The sequence below is a fragment of the Dipodomys spectabilis genome, unplaced genomic scaffold (assembly GCF_019054845.1).
Source record: "Dipodomys spectabilis isolate Male_0828 unplaced genomic scaffold, ASM1905484v1 ptg000052l, whole genome shotgun sequence".
Classification (NCBI taxonomy): Eukaryota; Metazoa; Chordata; class Mammalia; order Rodentia; family Heteromyidae; genus Dipodomys; species Dipodomys spectabilis.
In genome coordinates, this window is record NW_024870729.1 from 114939 (window position 1) to 135700 (window position 20762).

At 43.1% G+C, this 20762-nt stretch overlaps 2 protein-coding genes across 4 annotated transcripts in view; one reads left to right on the top strand and one right to left on the bottom strand.

Annotated features, from left to right (window-relative positions):
- Positions 1–8022, top strand: part of Ash2l (ASH2 like, histone lysine methyltransferase complex subunit) — a 36086-nt gene extending 28064 nt beyond the window's left edge. For all 3 annotated transcript variants that reach the window (XM_042679434.1, XM_042679435.1, XM_042679436.1), the window contains 4 exons: positions 3716–3808; positions 5590–5688; positions 7175–7234; positions 7332–8022. In XM_042679434.1, coding sequence (XP_042535368.1) covers positions 3716–3808; positions 5590–5688; positions 7175–7234; positions 7332–7439 — 360 coding nt within the window. In that variant the 3' untranslated portion in view covers positions 7440–8022. The remainder of the gene's footprint in view (positions 1–3715; positions 3809–5589; positions 5689–7174; positions 7235–7331) is intronic.
- Positions 8023–12274: 4252 nt separating this feature from the next.
- Star (steroidogenic acute regulatory protein) lies at positions 12275–19285 on the bottom strand. The gene is made up of 7 exons (XM_042679437.1): positions 19044–19285; positions 17156–17269; positions 16773–16900; positions 14642–14800; positions 14321–14505; positions 13446–13539; positions 12275–12562 (listed from the first exon to the last, which is right to left on the bottom strand). The coding sequence occupies exons 1-7, from the start codon at positions 19105–19107 to the stop codon at positions 12449–12451; spliced, it is 858 nt and encodes a 285-aa protein (XP_042535371.1). The 5' UTR covers positions 19108–19285; the 3' UTR covers positions 12275–12448.
- Between the last annotated feature and the right edge of the window lie 1477 nt (positions 19286–20762).

A 20762-nucleotide genomic window follows, 5' to 3' on the forward strand; every position in this document is an offset into this window, starting at 1 on the left:
CCCCTCAAAAGACAGAGAAAAGAGCAAACAAATGAAAAAGAATAAACAAATTTAAAACAAAACAAAAAGCAAAACAAACAACATTATCTCCACCAACAATGGCAACGTAAAAACTCCATGTTTCCATTACATAGAATTTTTTTTTTTTTTTAATCAGTTGTGGGGCCTGAACTCTGGGCCTGGGCACTGTCCTTGAGCTCTTCAGCTCAAGGCAAGTGTTCTACCACTTGAGCCACAGTGCCACTTCTGGTGTTTTCTGCTTATATGGTGCTGAGGAATAAAACCCAGAGCCTCATGCATGCAAGGCAAGCACTCTAATACTGAGCCACCTTCCTAGCCCTCCTAGAATTTTTTAAAATAATTTTTTATTGAGATTAAGTGATTACATAAATTTCACAGTATTGTGAGAGAGTGATACTTAAAGTCACAGCTTTTAAACTTCACAAGGCAAATTGTCATTATCATGGTCTATGTTTGTGAATTCTATGAGCTTCTGCTAAAACAGAGTTTTAATTTTTTGTTTTTTTTGTTTTGGTTGGTCTTGGGGCTTGAACTCTGGCCTGGGCATGTCTCTCAGCTCTTCACCACTTGAGCCACAGCGCCACTTCTGGTGTTTTCTGCTTATGTGGTGCTGAGGAGTCGAACCCAGGGCCTCATGCCTGCAAGGCAAGCACTCTACCACTGAGCCACCTTCCCAGCCCAAGAGTTTTAATTTTTTGTGTATGTGTCAGTCCTGGGGTTTGAACTCAGGACCTGGGTGCTGTCCCTGAATTCTTTTGCTCAAAGCTAGTGCTCTTCCACTTAAACCACAGCTCTATTTTCAGCTTTTTGGTGGTTAATTGGAGATAAGAGTCTCAAGAGACTTTCATACTGGAATTGGTGTTGAACTAGTATACTCAGATCTCACCCTTCTGAGTAGCTAGGATTATAGGTGTGAACTACTAGTTCCCAGTTAAAGTTTTAATTTTTATGAAATCAAATTTGTCAGATACTTCTGTTAGATACTCTAGCCTCAAACTTGTAATCTGCCTGCTTCAACCTTCCAAATATTAGGATTACAACTAGATTTTTCTTTAACAATTTTTTTTTTTTTTTGATTTACAGATCTTTGGGTAATTCCAAGTTATGAAAGTATCCTCTTGTGTTTTTCTTTGAAAGCACCAAGCTTTTAACTTTTTCATATGTCTCTGATCTATTAATTAATTAAATAAAATTAATTTTTGTATGTAGTATATGAGTCAAGATTTAAAGAAATATTTTGTTCATAGGAATACTGAGATAGTCCAGTGCCATTCTTTCTTTTCTTTTCTTTTCTTTTTGGGGGGGGGGGGTTCGGTCGTGGGGCCTGAACTCTGGGCCTGAGCACTGTCCCTCAGCTCTTCAGCTCAAGGCTAGCGCTCTACCACTTGAGTCACAGCGCCACTTCCACCTTTTTTCTTTTTGCTTATGTGGTGCTGAGGAATCGAACCCAGGACCTCAAGCATGCAAGACAAGCGCTCTACCACTGAGCCACCTTCCCAGCCCCAGTGCCATTATTTCTTTCTCTCCTGGATTTCTTTTGTATCTTTAGTACAAATGAAATGGCCTTATGAGTAGAGATTTCTTTGAGCTGTGTATTATGTAGAAGTATTTGTTGTCTTTTATGTTAGTACCAGTGTCTATTATTATACCTTTACAGTAGTGGATGTCTTCTTAGTTTGGTGAGTGAGTGGTGAGTGAATGTCTTCTTAGTTTCTTCTCAAAACAAGAAGTTCCAAATCTGTTTATTTTATCTTATGTTTTGTGGTGCTATAAATCAAACCCAGGCCTTGAAAATGCTATACAAAATTTCTATTCCTGTGTAGCACCCCAGACCATATTTCAGTTTCATTGCATCATTGACTCATCTCTCATCCTCCCACTTGAAGTCTTTAAACAAATATCAGTTAGTGCCTTTGTGTGTGTCTGTGTCTGTGTATGTGTGTCTGTGTCTATGGACTTGATCTCAGGACCTGGACTTGAACTCAGGGCCTAGGCACTGTCTCTGAGCTTTTTTGCCCAAGGTCAGTACTCAACAATTTGAACTACCACTCTACTTCCAGCTTTTGGGGTAGTTAATTGTACATAAGAGTCTCATAGGCTTTTCTGTCCACACTTTCTTTGAACTATGATCCTCAAGCCACCAGTGCCTGGCTAATGCCTGGTTTTATAGAACAAAGCAGTCTGTATTTACCTCAGAGTCTCCTGATAGAATCTATAAAGCTAGTCTTTGTTTCACTATACCAAGGTTTGAACTCAGGAACTACTTGCTAGGGCTGACACTCTACCACTTAGCCTTTGCATATCTATCATGCTCTTAGCCCTTGAACATTAGTTTCTAATTTAATTAACAATTTGTGGAATTATGCACATACAACAGAAAACTATGGATCTGTTTGAAAGCCTCAGATGTAGCAAAATAAAAATGATTTCCAGTTTATATTGGTGAATGAAAAGACCCAAAGCTATTTACAATATTTATCACATATGGCTTGTTTCTCCTGGCGATTATCTGGTGGATATTTTTTTTGTGAGTATTTTAATTTTGGAGATACTAAAGTAGATTTATATATTCTGGGAGAATACCAGATCACTGGTATAGTATTCTGTTTTTACAAGGTAAACTGGAGTAAGATAAGGTAAGTCAAAGAAAACCTTTATTGTAAATGTTAATATCTTATGATTTTTTTTACCATGTCTAGTCCATATTTGTGCAAAGAAAACTAAATTTTTTTAATTAATGTCACGTATTTATTTTTGAAGTGGAACCTACCAGGAAGAAAGAGAAGACCCAGAGGCCTGTCTTAAGGAGACATAGGCAGCAAATTAGGGGAGAGGAAAATGGCTTTCAGAATGTTGTTATACTAGGCATGGTGGTACACACATATAATCCCAGCACTTTGTAGGAAAGGGCAGGAGGATCTAAACAGAATTCTGGGCCAGTGTGGACTGTGTGGTAAGTTCAGACCAGCCTAGATATATAGCAAGATCCTGTTTAAAAAAAAAAAATTAGGAGCTGGGAAGGTGGCTCAAGTGGTAGAGCGCTAGCCTTGAGCTGAGGAGCTGAGGGACAGCGCTCAGGCCCAGAGTTCAGGCCCCAAGACCGGACCCAAAAAAAAAAAAATTATGGCTAGGAATGTGACTTAGTGGTTAAGTGCTTGTCTAGCATGCATGAAGCCTTGGGTTTGATTCCTCAGTACCACATATACAGAAAAAGCCAGAAATGGTGCTGTGACTCAAATGGTAGAATGCTAGCCATGGGCAAAAAAAGCCCAGGTACAGTGCCTAAGCCCTGAGTTCAAGACCCAGGACTGGCAAAAAAAAAGATAAAATAAATAGTTGTTATAGAATAGTTTAGGCTCTATGGAATTGTCATTTCTTTCAGTGAGATTATTGGAAAAGGTATAGATTGATGTAGCTTTTATGGACATTTGTGTTATGGTAAGAATACATTTCTTCAGATTTTCTTTGCAAAGGATTTTTTAATGAAAATATGTAACAAACATGGTTGTCTAGCGTCTTTTGAGAGGCGCATAATTGTTCAAAATTTGGCAAAATTCAGTGTCAGTGATTTTTGGTTTCTGCTGCAGAGCACAAGGACACTATGCTATTTACGTAAGTCTGACTTTATTTTCTCCATGATGCTGCTGCTGATGCTCCAATGTCCTTTTTTTTCTTTCTTTTTCCTCTTTTCAAGGCTTTGATAAAGTTCAAGAGTTATTTGTATTTTGAGGAAAAAGACTTTGTGGATAAGGCAGAGAAAAGCCTAAAGCAGACTCCTCACAGCGAGGTGAGTCATGGTTACTAAAAGGTCAGAATTCTGAGGCTTTGAAGACAGATCCACCCCTTAATGATAAAAGTGAGACAAATGAGAGGCCCAAAGCGGAATAAAGTAGAATTCCTTTAACATAGAACGCTACCCATCAGCTGAGCAAGTTCACATCACTGCCTATTGATTATGTGCTATCTGTGGTACCATGGTGTGGCTGTGAGAAGCATGGCAGGAAAGGGGTATAGGAACAACTGCATAGGCCCTTGAAGGAGCAAGTCTAATATCTTCACATCAGAGCAGGAGCCAAGTGCAGAGAAAGGAATACAACTAGGGGACACAGATACCACTCACTGTGATCTGGAGCCACCAGGAGTCCTGGTGGCTCACTCCATGCTCTAGAATTCACAGTTGTGGAAGGGCTGGCATATCTGGACTGGCCTCAGCCAGAAATCAAAGGAGAATAGGGTACAATAGGGAGGTAGAAAATTCTGAGCTGGAAACATTTTTTTTCTGTAAAAAATGTTGTAAAGTCACCAAAGGATGGTAATAGAAATGGTAATAGGGCTCAGGCCTGTAATCCTAGCTACTCAGAGCCAGCCGGGCAGAAAAGTCCTTCAGACTCTTATTTCCAACTAACTGTTAGAAAACTGGAAGTGGTGCTGTGGCTCAAGAGGTTGAGCGCTCACCTTGAGCTGAAGAGTGCAGGGACAGTGCCCAAGCCCAGAGTTCAAGCCCCACGACAGATCTCAAGAAAAAAAAGAAAAGATAGTAGGAAAAAGTGGAACTAGAATTCTAGTTGCTTTTAAAGGAGAAAATGTGTATATATGTATATGTATGTATACCTATATGTGTATAAGGGAAACAGTTAATAGATCCAAGCATGATATAGCCAGGTGAAGGTTGCTTTTGCTTGAAAGAGAATATTCATGATAATTAGGGGAGAGAAAGAACATGAATTCAGTCACTGTGTCAGAGAACTTATTAAATGAAAATATAAGAAATGAGAACAAGAAAGAAGTAAGGAAGTTACAGTTTCTTTTGCCTAAAATCAAGTTAGTATCATCCTTACCATTTACTGTTCGATACATGTCTATCCAAGGACAATATATGAAATGGATTTTTGGATTAAGGAGATAAAATAGGCACTTAATCTATTCACTCCATGCATTGACCTAGTATTGCAGTACTTCCAGAAACTGCAACTCTCAGGAAAAGTTAATAAATAAGTTAAGCAGGTGTCATTCCAAGGGCCCCATAGAAGATCAGCTTCTTATAAAAAAACAAATAACAACGAAAACCAAATGCATGTAGAACTGTGTGAAATGTGCAGCTTGGGACAAGCGAATAGGGAGTCTGAGATCAGCTGGGATAGTGCGTGTTTATATCAATTTTACTTTGAAAAATCAAAGGTTATTATGCTCATTTCAGATACTAGACAGGCAACATGTCCTTGGAATAAATAGTAAGGGGAAGTGTATAGGAACATTTTTAAAGTGTTCCCTAACAAAGTGAATTCCTTTTTTTTCATTAAAAAAAATTCTGAAGGGCTGGAAAGGTGGCTCAGTGGTAGAGCACTTGCCTTGCATGCCTGAGACCCTGGGTTCGATTCCTCAGCACCACATAAGCAAAAAGAAAAAAGCCGGAAGTGGTGCTGTGGCTCAAGTGGTAGAGCGCTAGCCTTGAGCTGAAGAGCTGAGGGACAGCGCCCAGGCCCAGAGTTCAGGCCCCACGACTGGACCAAAAAACAAAAACAAAAAAAAAAAAAAAATTCTGAAGTAAAGCCCTAATTTTTGTTTCAGATAATATTTTATAAAAATGGTGTGAACCAAGGTGTTGCTTACAAAGATATTTTTGAAGGCGTTTACTTTCCAGCCATCTCACTGTATAAGAGCTGCACGGTATGTATTATATCCCCCCACCCTGTGCACAGAACTCAAGGAAAGTGTGAGGATGAGTTATAGGAGAGCCATTGATCCTGCCCTAGAACAAAACACAAACAGCCTCAGTGACATGGGAGTAAATATGCTACTTCTTGTTAGGGTGCTGTTTTTATGTATTTTTACAGTATTGAGGTTTGAACTTGGGGCTCAAGTTTCATCGGCAGTCAAGACACTCTACTATTGAGTTAGGGTCTTACTTCTTCACCAGGCACAGACTTGGACTGCTGTTTACCTGTTATTTAGGCTTCCTGTTGATGAGAGATGATAAGGAGATTCATCAATATTAGTATATAATCTCATTTGCTCCACTTATACCCTAATATAATAGGTACCTTTTTGTGTTTGCTTCCTTGTTTGCCTATTCATTTTGAGATGAGGTAACCTAGGCTATCATTATACTCTATAGCCCAAGCTGGCCTTTATCTTATGATCCTCCTGCCTCAGTCTCACAAGTGCTGGGATTATAGACATGTACTACCACACCTGACTCATTAGTACTTTTTTTTTTTTTTGTCGGTCATGGGGCTTGAACTCTGGGCTTGGGTGCTGTCCTTGTGCTCCTCAGCTCAAAGGGGAACGCTCTACCGCTTGAGCCACAGCACCACTTCTGAGTTTTCTAGTGGTTTATTGGGGATAAGAGTCTCACACACTTTGAACCGTGATTCTCAGATCTCAGCCTCCTGAGTAGCTAAGATTACAGACATGAGCCACCAGTGCCTGGCTACTCATGAGTACCTTGAAATGAACATTTTTGCACATGGATCACTCTTGTCTTCTCAGCTTCACAGGTGGCTAAGATCAGAAGGACTGAGATTTTTCTGGCAAGCTTGCGTTAAAAAATTCTTAAGATTTTATCTCAACAGAAAAGGCTGGGCATGGTAGCACATACCTGTCTTCCTAGCTATAGTAGGAAGCCTAAATAGTAGGATTGTGTATCTGTGCCAGCCTGAGCTAAAACAAGACCCTGTGTCACTAACCAGAGCAAAAGGACTGGAAGTATGTTTCAAGTAAAAGGTGCTTGCCTAGCAAGTTTGAAACCCTGAGTTCAAACCTAAATACTGCCTTCCAAAAAAGGAACAGAGGCAAACATTTTCCTATGTCAAATTAACTTTACAGCCAGCCATGATAGCTAAGGCTAGAATCACAAGTTCTAGACTAATCTGGGCTATGTCTTATAAAAAAGGCTAGTCAGTAGTACTGCATGTAATGGAGGCAAGAGGATTGCAGTTTTAGGCCATCCTATGCAAAAATGAGCCCTAGACCCTATCTGTTAAACAAAAAGCAAAAGAACAGAGGTGGTTGGGGGATGGGGTAGCCTATGGTGCCTAGTATAGAGTGGTTACTAGAAATTGCAAGGCCCTGAGTTTAATCCCCAGAACTGGAGGGAGAAAAGTAATTTTTTTAATTTTTCCCCTCATGTCTGCCTGAATTGAATTTATTCTAGGTTTCCATTAACTTTGGCCCCTGCTTCAAGTATCCTCCAAAGGACCTCTCTTACCACCCTGTGAGTAACATTAAACTGTGCACCAGCATCTTCAGCATGTTCCTTGCTCTGAGGCTTTTTTAATCACCCATTTTCCTATTTTCTTTTCTTCCTGCAGATGAGTGACATGGGCTGGGGCGCTGTGGTAGAACACACGCTGGCTGATGTCTTATATCATGTAGAGACAGAAGTGGATGGGAGGCGCAGCCCCCCCTGGGAACCTTGACTCATCCCTCTTGGTATCCACATGGACTGAGAAGCAAGACAGGTTTTTGTTTTTCAATTGAAAACTCTTCTCCCAAAGATACTGAAAAAGCTGCCTACTTTCAGCAGGTTAAAAAATAGGACTGAGGGAGACCCCCTGCCCTTCAGCAATTCCCTCCCCAATTCCAATGATGGCTCTTACTTTGTGTGCCATTAAACCATCAGCTGCTGACCCCTAGGGTCCCATGAACTCCCTGTGAAACTGGTGCTGTACCACATCCCTGTCAGGTGGGACTTGTTACCCTGATGTGTTTTCTAAGGAGTGAATTGTCTTGTCCAAACAGCTAACTAACTAAAAGATATTTCCTTGTGTGGCCATTGACTCCATCCCACCTGATTGCCATGTAGGTGGTGAGCCTATTTCTGAGAATAGCTGAAATCAGTGGCTGTGCATTCCAAATCCATCAATTAAAAGCTGTTTCTTTTTGGTGAAGGGTTTGGGAATCTCTGAAACTACGAGTCTTTAGAACTATAATTTTGAAAAGATTTTGCCTGCAACTTTAACAACTAGAATTCTTCCCAAATAAAACTTGTTTTCAAGTTTATGTGGCACTGGCTTCCCTTTAGGTTGAGTTCCTCTTAGCAACAAAGCCAGAGGTGTGAGCAGCACTGTTCAGAAGAAATAGATTTCTGCCTATCTCATCTATAGCTCTCATTCTTATTGGCCAAATCAAGCATCCTCTACATGCTGTGAAAATTGGAATCTTAAGCTGGTAGAATCTTAATTTAAAAGAGTGTGTTGGAGTTGAGTATCCATGACTCACATCTGTAATCCTAGCTCCTCACAAAACTGAAATCTGAGGATCTCCATTTGAAGCGGATTGCAGGCAGACAAATCTCCGGCTTTTTTTTTTTTTTGGCTGTGGGGCTTGAACTCAGGTTCTGGGCATTGTTCATGAGCTCTTTTGCTCAAGGATAGTGCTCTACCACTTTGCGCCATAATGACACTTCTAGATCTGAGGCTTTTATCTCCTATTAGCCAACAAAAGGCTAGAGACCTTGAATTCACCACCAGTACCAGTACCAGCACACATACACATAAACACACACACGCACACATACACATAAACACACACACGCACACATACACATAAACACACACACACACACACACACAAAGGTGAATTGTCTTCCTCGTGTTGATCTGCAGACTATTTCCCTTTCTAGCTTATTATCTTCCTGTGATACTAGCTGGTGATTAAAGTGCAATTTTTTCAGGGCTGGAAGCATGACCTATGTGTCAGAATAGTTGGCCCTGAGTTCTAACTCCAGTACTACCAAAAATATACCAGAACCCTAAACTAGAAGGAAAAATGAAATGAGATTTCCTTAGGGATGTTTTTATAGCTTTCCCATCTTTCTTTGAATATGTGTATGCACACAAATGCGTGTGTGCATACATGTGCCCATATTGGGACTTGAACTTGGGGCTAGTCTAGTGCTGTACAACTTGAGCTCTTCTTCCAGCTTTTTTTTTTTTTTTTTATTGTGAAAATACTGTACAGAGGGGTTACAATTACATGGGCAAGATAATGAGTACATTTCTTATCAAGCATTGTAGCCTCCTACTTTGTTTCCCCTTCCCATCCTCCCCCTGCCCCCCACCCAATCCTCCCTGCTCCTGTTCTCTCCCCCCCCCAGAACCAAAGTCTCTTCCAGCTTTTTGGTGGTTAATGGAAGACAAGAATCTTACCAACTTTCCTGCCCAGGCTGGCTTCAAACCAAGATCCTCAAATCTCAACCCCCTGAGTAGCTAGGATTACAGGTGTGGGCCACAGGCACCCAACCCTGTTTTAATTCTTCAGTCTAGTGGCAAATGCAGCTCTCCAGGATTGCCCAAATAATCTTCATGTAACTTCCAGCTAAGTTACACCAAGATCTAGGTGATAGATTGCCACAGAATCACCATTTATCATGCCTATTGCTCTTCTGAATATGTTATTTACCTTTCCCTGTATAAGAAATTGCCAAGGGCTGGGAATGTGGCTTAGTGGTAGAGTGCTTGCATAGCATGCATGAAGCCCTGGGTTTGATTCCTCAGTACCACGTAAACAGGAGAAAAAGAAAAGGCGGAAGTGGTGCTGTGGCTCAAGTGGTAGAGCGCTAGCCTTTAGCAAAAATCAAGCTCATGGACACCCAGACCTTGAGTTCAAGCCCCAGGACTGGCAAAAAAAAGAAAGAAAGAAAGAACTCTCCCAGATTGCAAGTGAATATTATCCTCACACAACAGAACTGACTAATGTATTTGTCTCATAGTGAATCACCCAGGATCCTTGTTTTTGTCCATTCTGTAGGCTAACAGAAATCCTAATACAAATGCAGATTCATTGTGGAATGAGATATAAGATATTGGATTCTGGGGCTGGGAAGGTGGCTCAGTGGTAGAGTGCTTGCCTTGTATGCATGAGGCCCTGGGTTCGATTCCTCAGCACCACATAAGCAAAAAGATAAAAGCCGGAAGTGGCGCTGTGGCTCAAGTGGTAGAGCGCTAGCCTTGAGCTGAAGAGCTGAGGGACAGCTCCCAGGCCCAGAGTTCAGGCTCCATGACTGGACCCCCCCCCCCAAAAAAAAAAGATATTATATTCTACATACTTAATTTTTTTTTTCGGTCATGCAGCCTGAACTCTGGGCCTGGGCACTGTCCCTGAACTCTTCATCTCAAGGCTAGCGCTCTACCACTTGAACCACTGCGCCACATCTGGCTTTTCTCTCTCTCTCTCCTCTCTCCTCTTTCCTCTCTCCTCTCTGTCTCCTCTCTCTCCTCTCTCTCTCTCCCTCTCTGTCTCCCTCTCTGTCTCTGTCTGTCTGTCTGTCTGTCTGTCTGTCTGTCTGTCTGTCTCTCTGTCTCTCTCTCTCTCTCTCTCTCTCTCTCTCTCTCTCTCTCGACAGTGCCCCAGTCCTGAAGAAGAGATCACAGAACGTAATTTTCTTGTTAATATTCCACATTGCAGAAGTGATAGAAAATGTGGATGTACTAATTAGGTTGTTTTGTAGGGCTTGGAGAATACCTACCTACTCACCATCTTAACTCATTAAATAATGTAATCAGGTTATCAGTGACAACTTGTTTATTCAGCTACAAAATAAAACAAGTAGGAAAATATCTCCCCAGACCCACAAAGACACAGTTACATAGTTTGAAAGACCAGATTTTAATCCAGCTTAAAATGATGTTTGTTGAAAATCGTGTCAGTTTTTCCTCTTAAAATCTGACAACATAAATTTTCCTTCAAAAAAAAAAAAAAATTTCCTTCAAATATTTAAGGATCTTTAATCAAGTGATTTAGCCAGTAGTGCTTATGAATTGTTGTAGATGCTTTATACAGCTATCTTCCCTCTCAATCTCCCGGGTTAACAATAATTTCAAATGCCAAAAACAGACTTCAGAAACAGTTAGAATAAATTAGAATAAATATAAAAGTTGATAAATTTTAATAAATACCAGTGTTCCCGCTACTGCTATTTTGCTCATAAATAAGCTAGAGCTCTATTATCAAAGGATGCCAATTATTCTATACTGCCAAAAATAGAATGAAAGGCTTCAGATAGCAATACCTACATTTAGCAAAGAAACCCTTTTCCAATTTATGGGTTTTTTTTAACTTTCTAGATACTAGAAAAGGAAATGTGCCCTGACCTTGTTGCCCCTTCTTCCCAGGACTTCTCTCAAAATGGCAGAATTTTAACTTTTTCAAGCAGAGATGTTGGCAGCTCCCCGCCAGTAGAAAGTTGTATAATTCTCTTACCAATTGAGATAGATAACAATAATGTTAACTTTATCTTAATAATTATTGTTCAGACTCATGTCCAGTGCTATCATTTTAATTAATTAAAAGTCCTAAATTATCATCTTACAGTGCCATGAATCACCTATCAGTTATGGAATTCCTTAAGAATTGATTTAGGTTTGTGCTTAGCAAAGTTGTTCAATTTTCTAGTAGCTTTTTTTTGGTTAACAGTTTCTAAATAAAGGACATAGGTCTCCAAAAGTTCTTCCTTTTAATAAGATAGGAGATTTAGTTAAACCATTAGATTAATTTAACAGAACTTCTCCAATACAAAATTGTAACCTATTAAAATGGATTTTTTTCCTTTTAGGAGTAGGACTTTAAACAAGTACAGACTGAAGTCTTCATGGTATTTGTGATTCTTTATTCTGACTGGTGCTGATAGAATAAATAAACTCAGTTTGTCTTATATTTATCTGTAGAGAATACACTATGAAATATCTTCTGTTGGGAGTTGTTTGTGTGGTATAGCCCTGGACCACCTTAGCAGAGGGGCAGAAGGTTGCTGGCACCCTGGTATAACCCTCCTAATCCACAAACTGCCTATGGGGAATGTGGTTCTTGAGCCCATAAGGTAATGGTTTCTAGTCCTGCATATCCTTCCCTCCCGTATGAGCCATTCAGATTTTTTAAATGTTTTTAGGTGGATATGTAAGGGCTCAGAAGAAAGTTAATAAGTTCCTTGGGAATTTTTTGTTTGTTTGGCTGGTTGGTTGTTGTTTTGTCTGTTGTGGGGCTTGAACTCTGGGCTTGGGTGCTGTCCCTCAGCTCTTCAGCTTAAGGTGAGCACTCTACCGCTTGAGCCACAGCACCACTTCTGGTTTTCTGGTGGTTAATTAGAGATAAGAGTCTCACGGACTTTTCTGCCCAGATTGGCTTTGAACTGTGATCCTCAGATCTCAGCCTCCTGAGTAGCTAAGATTACAGGTGTGAGCCACATGCACCCGGCCCCTTGGGAGTTTTAATTTTCATTTCACAGCTGACCAGTGAGTGAAGTTGTAAATCTTGCTCTAAGAGCATCTCCATTTTCTTGGTGCTAAAACTTTGATCAGAGTCCTAATGTCTTACGCTTACACTCTGCCACCCTTCCATTGTTGCTAGATGGTGATCCTCAACAGATTCACAGGCTTCTCACAGGGAGTTCCTGGTGCTTAGGCAGGCCAGTCAGAAGGGTAGTACAGCCCTAACACCGGGCCTCAGCAGCAGGTCTGGACTCCAGGTGCTTGCGCAGGTGCTTGGCAAACTCCATCTGGGTCTGTGATAAGACCTGATTGATGATAGTCTTTGGCAGCCACCCCTAGAGTAGAAGATAAGAGCATTTTGCCATTTTGTAGGTACTGTTCTACACCTTTGCAGCCAGTCACAAACATTTATAGGTGCAACCTTGGAGTTGTCACACCACAGTCACAGACAGTACCGCTTTGCTGTTCTGCTTCTGTGATAGTGTCAAAAGCATAGAATTTGCTGTCAAGATAGAATCCAGCCCTGTTTTCCAAGCTAGAGGACTCTGAGGAACTTACATCACCTTTCTCACACTTAAGAGTCCTGGGCTTAACATTGCCTTCTTCTAAATCATAGTTGTAGACTAAAATAACTGCTTTTTGTTTTTTGTGTTTTTTTTTTCTTTTTCTTTTGGAGACTGGGTCTCCGACTGTGGCTCAAGTTTGCTCAGCCTGTGTACCCAGGCCGCTCTTACTCTTGCTTCTCCTGTCTGAGTATTACAGAACCAGCAATAGCTCCTTGACTTTTTAGAACTGAAATTCGATAGAAGAGTTAAAAGCAAGCCATTGTAGGCTTCCAAGATGGTGGATGGCACTTGGACCATACTCCACTTCCTTGCCTGTTCCAACAACCTGTGATTCTATCAAAATAGGAAGGCCAAGTAGCTCACACCTGTAGCCATAGCTACTCAGGAAGCTGTGATCTGAGGATTGCTGTTCAAAGCTAAACTGGGCAAAAAAATCCTTGAGGCTGTCTCCAGTTAACTAGCAAAAGGGCTGAACCGCAGGTGTGGCTCGAGTAGTAGAGTACCAGCTGTGTGAGAAATAATCAATTGGGAGCTTGAGGCCCTGAGTACCAGAAACTTGCAGAAGGAAGGGAATTCTTCATGTTCTACTTAGAAGAAGGAAGAGCCTGTTTCACTACCACCTCTCCCCAAAGCCATTTCCCATGTTTCTCACCTTGAGGTCAATACTGAGCAGCCAAGTAAGTTTGGTCTTTGAAGGACTTCCAGCTAGTGGGTGAAGCACCATGCAGGTAGGACCATGCTCGGCTCTGGCAAAGGAAGAGAAGTCATCAGGAAGACAAATCAGAGTTCTTACCCTGACAAATTATACTAACTACATTTCTTGAGTACCTTGTCTATTTAATTTCATCTGATACCCTTTACCAAGAGTAATAGTAGTTGGCATGGCTGCCAGCTCATTAGAACAAAGGTTGGAAGTAACTGAAGGCCCTTTGGTTGATAACTGGAGAGATAGGGATAGGGAACTTAGGAAACTCAGACGGCTTCAGTGTCCTAAGGGGTATGGATTTTTTTCTTCTTTTTGTGCCAGTACTGAAGCTTGAACTTGGCCTTGTACCATTAGATTTATTTTTTTTTTGAAGGCTGGAGCTCTACCACTTGAGCCATGCCTCTAGTCCCAGCTTTTGTGCTGGTTAATTGGAGATAAAGAGGCTTAGGTTGTTTTTTCTGCCTGAGCTAGCTTTGAACCATGACCCTTACTTTGATCATTAGGATTAGCTAGGATTATAGGTATGAGCCATGATGCTCAGCTGTTTCAATATTTTAATTATCAGTATTGCTGTATCTAGAGTACCAGCTGGACTTCAGCCTGCCTTTTGCTTTGGAAAATTATGATGGTCCTGAACTTCTTGGAAGGGTTAGAACAAACTAGTTAGCTGATGAAATGGAACCATCGTGGTCTTTCTCACTTAGGAAGATGGCTCTTTTTGTAAAAGGAAGCTGAGGGTAGGATAGTTTCTTGGAGCTGGGTTTCAGACCACAGCGAGAGTACATATACATTAGTCTGTGTTAGGAGAAGGGAGTAATTACCTGATGACACCTTTCTGTTCAGGCATCTCTCCAAATTGTGTGGCCATGCCTGCCAGCACACAGGTGGAGCCTCGGCGCTTGGCACAGCGCACACTCACAAAATCACGGGGCCCCACCAGGTTTCCTGCAGCTTCTGCAGCCAGCTCATGGGTGATAACTGTGTCTTTTCCAATCCTCTGCAGGACCTAGAAAATCACAGGGAGCTAGTCAAAGCCAGTGCTGGGGCTGAGCACCACCCACAGCATGGAGACTCTTTGACCTGCCGGCCTTTCAGACTGGTCTTTCTCATGGTCCCTGCTACTTATACCTGAGCTTTCTCACCTTGATCTCCTTGACATTAGGGTTCCACTCTCCCATTGCCTCCATGCGTTCCACCAGTTCTTCATAGAGCCTGTCCAAAGGCTGGTCCACCACCACCTCCAACCGGAACACTTTGCCTACATCCGGGATCATCTTACTCAGTACTTTGTCCCCATTTTCCTGACAGGGAGAGAAAGGAATCCCCAGGGTGAAGGTTAGAGAAAAATATTCCTAGTCAGGTCTCAGACATTACCAGCCAAGATAGAAGGGGACCAGTGAATGGAAGTCCAGAGCTACTTGTGAAGGCTTACTATTGTCCCAACACCCAGGAGGCTGAAGCAGCAGGACCATGAATTTGAGGATAGCCTGGGCTACATGGACTCTCTTGAGCCAAAAAAAAAAAAAAAAAAGCTGAATATGGGGGCACCTGGATCTCTATCTGGTTAGGATCTTATGTAGGAAGTCACTGCTACACCAAGCCTCACACATCTGGCTGGAGACTCACCTGTTCCAGCCTCCATCCCACCTCTTTTTTTCATTTTTTAATTTTTAAAAATTTTTTTAAATTTTTTAATTTTTTTTTTGTCAGTTTTAGGGCTTGAACTCTGGGCTTGGGCACTGTCCTTGCGCTCTTCAGCTCAAGGTGAGGGTTCTACTGCTTGAGCCACAGCACCACTTCTGGTTTTCTAGTGGTTTATTGGACATAAGAGTCTCATGGACTTTCCTGCCCGGGCTGGCTTTGAACCGTGATCCTCAGATCTCAGCCTCCTGAGTAGCTAAGATTACAGGCGTGAGCGCCTGGCTTCACCTCTTTTTTTCTTGGTGAAATACTGGTGGTGTAAATAAGTCCAACTGAAAAGCCCTACACATGACTTCAGAAGATCCTGAAATAGACCAGAAAAATCCGGTCTCCAGTTAATTTGTATACATAGAATGTTGATCTTCAGTGATTTTTTTTTGGGGGGGGGGAGGAGACACTGAGGCAGACTATAGGCTCATACCTATAGTCCTAGCTACCCGGGAGACTGAAATCTGAGAATTGCAGTTCAAAGCTAACATTGCAGGCAAGTCTATGAGACTTATCTCCGATTAAATCACAGAAAAAGCTGGATGTGGCACTGTAGTTCAATTGGTAGAGTGCTAGCCTTGAGCAGAAGGAGCTCAGGGCGAGTGTCTAGACACGTTTCAAGCCTCAGGACCGGCCAGGAAAAAAAAAAGCTGGAAGTGGAGCTGGGGCTCACATGGTAGAGCACAGGACAGCACTCATGATGTGAATTCAAGCCCCAGGACTGGGACAGCAACAATGATTGTATTTTGTTACTTAAATATACTGTTCCACAGCAGAAGAATGTGGGGCCAGAGATAAATCAAGGACTTCTAGATGAAAGCAGTGCTGAGCCTAGATCCCAGTTTCTTAACTCCTAAATATTATCTCTGTAACTGAGAACTTGAGCAAGAAGGTGTTTCATCTGAACTGGAGGTAATAACAGCACAGGACCTTTTGCTGAAGATAAGGCTACCAAAGTCCCCAATAATAGACCCACTTGCTAACCTGAGTCTTAATGCTTGATCCCAGTGAGGGTGAAGCACTGAAAGAGCCGAGGGCCCCAGGAAGCTGTGGGCTACCTCTCTTCTAGTTCATCCCTGCAAGCTTACACATGGCCTGGGCTACACAGGACAAGATGCCTGGTGATACTATAGAGATGGTGAGATCTTTTGTTAAACTGAGTCCACATTATATGGGCTCCACTAGCTAAGAAGATAGGGAAGACTAGGTGCCAGTGGCTCACATCTGTAATTCTAGCTACTCAGGAGGCTGAGATTTGAGGATCATGGTTCAAAGCCAGTCCAGGCAAGAAAGTTTATAAAACTTTTACCTCCAGTAAACCACCAAAACAGCCAGAAGTTGAGCTGTGGCTCAAATGGTAGAATATTGAACAAAAAGCTCAGAGCAGCCAGGACCTGAGTCTAAACCCCAGGAGTGGCATAAAGACAAAATCTTATAGTGAAGAGAGATTGTTGGAGGTTTTGAGGCTTACCTTGCTGCCCAGAGACTACTACATGAAGCAGGAGTCCCTGGAGCAGCCCTAGTTGGTCTTGAGGATGGCAGGGGATGGATCAGGAAGAGCACGTTTCTCCACACACCTCTTACCTGCTGGTTCTCCTTCTTCCAGCCCTCCTGGTTGCTGAGGATGCCCAGGGCCTTCTGCATGGCCGCCTCTCCCTGCTGGATATAGGCCAGCTCCTGGTCACTGTAGAGAGTCTCTTCCAGCCGAGAACCTGAATATATAGCCAATGAAAGACAGTGTCCTTCCTTTCCCTATGCTTGCACCCTTCTGATCTCTGGGTGTATTTGTTCCCCCCATAAAGAGCCAGAGGAAAGCTGTAGACAGTGGAGATGTAGGTTTGGCTTTGAGAACTCTTAAGATGGGAATATCCTCTTAAAGTGGGAAGTGAAGGATAGGAGGGAGTCTGAGCCTCAATGTCATACACAAGAGTTTGCAATGTCAGAAGCCCAGAAGCCTCATCACTCACCAAGTAGAGAGCTCCGCCGATGTCGAACCTGGTTAATCCATGCACCACCGGGGTCTCCCAGGGCTCTCCGGTTCAGCTCCTGACCAATGGCCAGCATAGCTTGGTGCCTCAACCCTGCAGAGAGGGAAGGAAATTCATATCATCTAGATGAGAGAAAGGACTTGCTTAGGAACTGATTCTTGGTAGGGATCTGAACTCGGGCCAGATAGGCAGTTCAGTACTTCTTATACTACAGCACTTCCAGGGCTCAGGTAATTACCTCAGGGAAGGAGGGTCAGGCTTAGCCCTGCTCAGAGGCAAGGCTGTACCATAGCTGCTGCAGTTTTAAGTCTATCAGAAAAGTCCTGCTGCAGAAGAATACCAGACCCTCTCCTCTGAAGCTCAGACCTTTGCAGAAGGAAGCTACGTCTGAGTTTATAATCCTAGCTACTCAGAAGGCTGAGGTTGAAGATCTTGATTTGAAGCCAACCCAGGCAGGAAAGTCTCTAAAGACGCCTATCTCCACTGAACTACCAAAAATGACAGAAGTTGGGCTGGGAATGTGGCTTAGTGGTAGAGTGCTTGCCTAGCATGCACAAAGCCCTGGGTTTGATTGCTTAGTACCACATAAACAGATAAAAGCCAGAAGTGGTGCTGTAGGCTCAGGTGGTAGAATGCTAGCTTTGAGTAAAAGAAGCTCAGGACAGTGCCCAGGCCTTGAGTTCAAGCCCCAGGACTGACAAAAATGCCAGAAGTGGAGCTGTGGTTCAAATGGTAGAGTGCTAGCCTTGAGCAAAAGAAGCTCGGGGCAGAGTCTAGGCCCAAAGTTCAAGCTCCAGGACACTCACTCTCTCTCTCTCTCTCTCTCTCTCTCTCTCTCTCTCTCTCTCACACACACACACACACACACACTTGAGTGCCACAGAAGTAGCACAGAGTGGTTGCTTCTACTCTTCCTAGCTGTACAGTGAAAATACTCCCCTGCCCACCAATTTTCACTTTTTGCATTGCTCTTCTGCTGACTCCCGTGCCTTTTTCTCCTCTTGCCCCTCTATCCTTCCAGTATCTCAGGATTGCCAACATTGCTTCTTGGACTCAAGGCTGGCCTCTACCTCTATTATTGTGGCCAAGACTTTTTTTTAAATCAGGCCCTGAAGGCAGGCAGGCAGAGGTAGTTTCATATGGATGTAAGGCAAGAGCTCTACCACTGAGCCAACTTCCCAGCCCAGTTTCATATGGATGTGTGTGTGTTTGTATGTGTAGTGTGAATATGTATGCCAGTTTTCAACCTGGGCACTATCCCTAAGCTTTTTTGCTTAAAGCTAGCACTCTGCCATTTGAACCCACAGCTCTACTTCCAGCTTTTTTTTGGGGGGGGGGCAGAGAAGGAATAGTTTATTGGCAAGAAGAGTCTCATGGACGGGGCTGAGAAGGTGGCTCAGTGGTAGAGTGCTTGCCTTGCATGCATGAGGCCCTGGGTTCAATTCCTCAGCACCTCATAAGCAAAAAGAAAAAAGCCAGAAGTGGCGCTGTGGCTCAAGTGGTAGAGCACTAGCCTTGAGCTGAAGAGCTGAGGGACAGCCCCCAGGCCCAGAGTTCAGGCCCCACGACCGGACCCAAAAAAAGAAAAAAAAAAGAGTCTCATGGACTCAGAGGTAGTTTAAGCTCAATTAAAGCCCTAGAGTAGAGACTAGAAGTTATGGAATCTGAGCAGGACATATACAACTTAGTATCCAGTCCTGTTCTCCCAGAGGGAAGACAGATCCGGAGGGGAAGAGATTTGCTGAGGCTCCCACAGTAAGAAGCACACAATTGAGACCACAGTTTAATAGACCTGCCCCACTGTCCATGATATGCCCTGAGACTAGCCAGCACCAAGAATGCCTCCTGCATCCAGGGACCCACTCACCTTTCATGTTGCGCATGTGTCTGTAGGAGCTCCCAGCACACAGCTTAAACGTTGCTAGAAGCATGTTCTCCTGGCCTATGCAGTGGTGGTGGTGGTGGTAACGGTGGTGATTGTGCTGTGCCGCTGCTCTCAAGGGTGGCCTCTTTGTTCTTCCTGAGCCACTCAAGGTCCACCTGCAGCTGCTGCCTGGACCATGCACTCTGCACTTTAAATGCCTCCAGTTGAAGGCTGTGCATCATCACCAGGAGATAAAAAAGCCATCACTCACTGCACAGAGGCAGGGGTCAAGGATAGAGTATTGCCTCATGCTGCTGTGTTGGCCATTTGTGGGGAGTGGGGGAGGAGAATTCGTAGAAGGGAAAGGCCTGTGCCAGGCACAGTAGATGGAGGAGAAAATCACAGAGACTGCTGAGCTGGAGAAACTTGATAAAGGGTAGATAGCACTTCTCTTTTTTTTTTTTTTAATTTTTTTTTTTTTTTTTTTTTTTTTTTTTTTTGGGTCCGGTCGTGGGGCCTGAACTTTGGGCCTGGGTGCTGTCCCTCAGCTCTTCAGCTCAAGGCTAGCACTGTACCACTTGAGCTACAGCACCACTTCCGGCTTTTTCTTTTCTGCTTATGTGGTGCTGAGGAATTGAACCCATGGCCCCAAGCATGCAAGGCAAGCGCTCTACCACTGAGCCACCTTCCCAGACCAGATAGCACTTCTCTAAGTTTTAAAATTCAGACTTTAAGGCTTGTTCTCGAGCTCCAGATAAAGCAGGTATGGCACTGAGGCTAAGCTACCAACTGCAAAGAAATGCCCAGCTGATTGCCATGGACCACCTACTGCCCCTTGAGGATCATTGCCCAGGAGAGTGAGCCAGAGTGATGCCTAGAGAAAGGAGTCAATGCCACTAAGGGCCTTCTGGACTCCTGTTCTTACAGATGGGAACCTTAACGTCCAGAAGATAGAAACAACTGGTGTTCAGGGTCACACAGATGGTAGTAAGCCTAAGGTCTAAGTCCTAAGGCCTTCAATTCATCTGAATTGAATTAGGTACCATTTGTGATTGACAACTTCCTTTACCAAGGCTCCATCCTGAATTAGTTCTTTTCTCTGGGGTTTGTGCTGGAGCAGATATAACCTCTGCTCCCAAAGCAGAGGGTATCCTTGACTTAGGCCACACTTCGTTCCTTTCCTCACAACTGAGGCTTTGTGAACTATGCTATGGGGCTTGGCATATATACAAAATTTCATCTCAGACTTCTCAGCTTGGGGGACCTTGTGGTACTAAGCAAGGACTCTTAGGCCTCCAACTTGCCTTTCTCAGTCCCAGACACACACACAGGCAGATCACACTGCTCTAAAAACATCTTTTTTTTTTTTTTGGTTGGCCTGAGCACTGGTCCCGAGCACTGGTCCCTGAACACTTTTGCTCAAGACTAGCCTTAAAGCTGTACCACTGTGGGCCACAGCACCACTTCCAGTTTTCTGGTGGTTACTTGGAATGAAGAGTCCATGGGCTTTCCTGCCCAGGATGGCTTCAAACTGCAATCCTCAGATCTCAGCTTCTTGAGTAGCTAGGATTTCAGGCGTGAGCTACCAGTACCTGGCTTTCCATTTCCTCTAAGAGTGTCCTTAAGGCTACTATTAAGCCAGATAGACTTGGCAAGAATAATGACAGTAGACAGACTCACAGCAGATTTGCTCCAGTCTGGTCCTGTCTCGTGTGTAAGTTC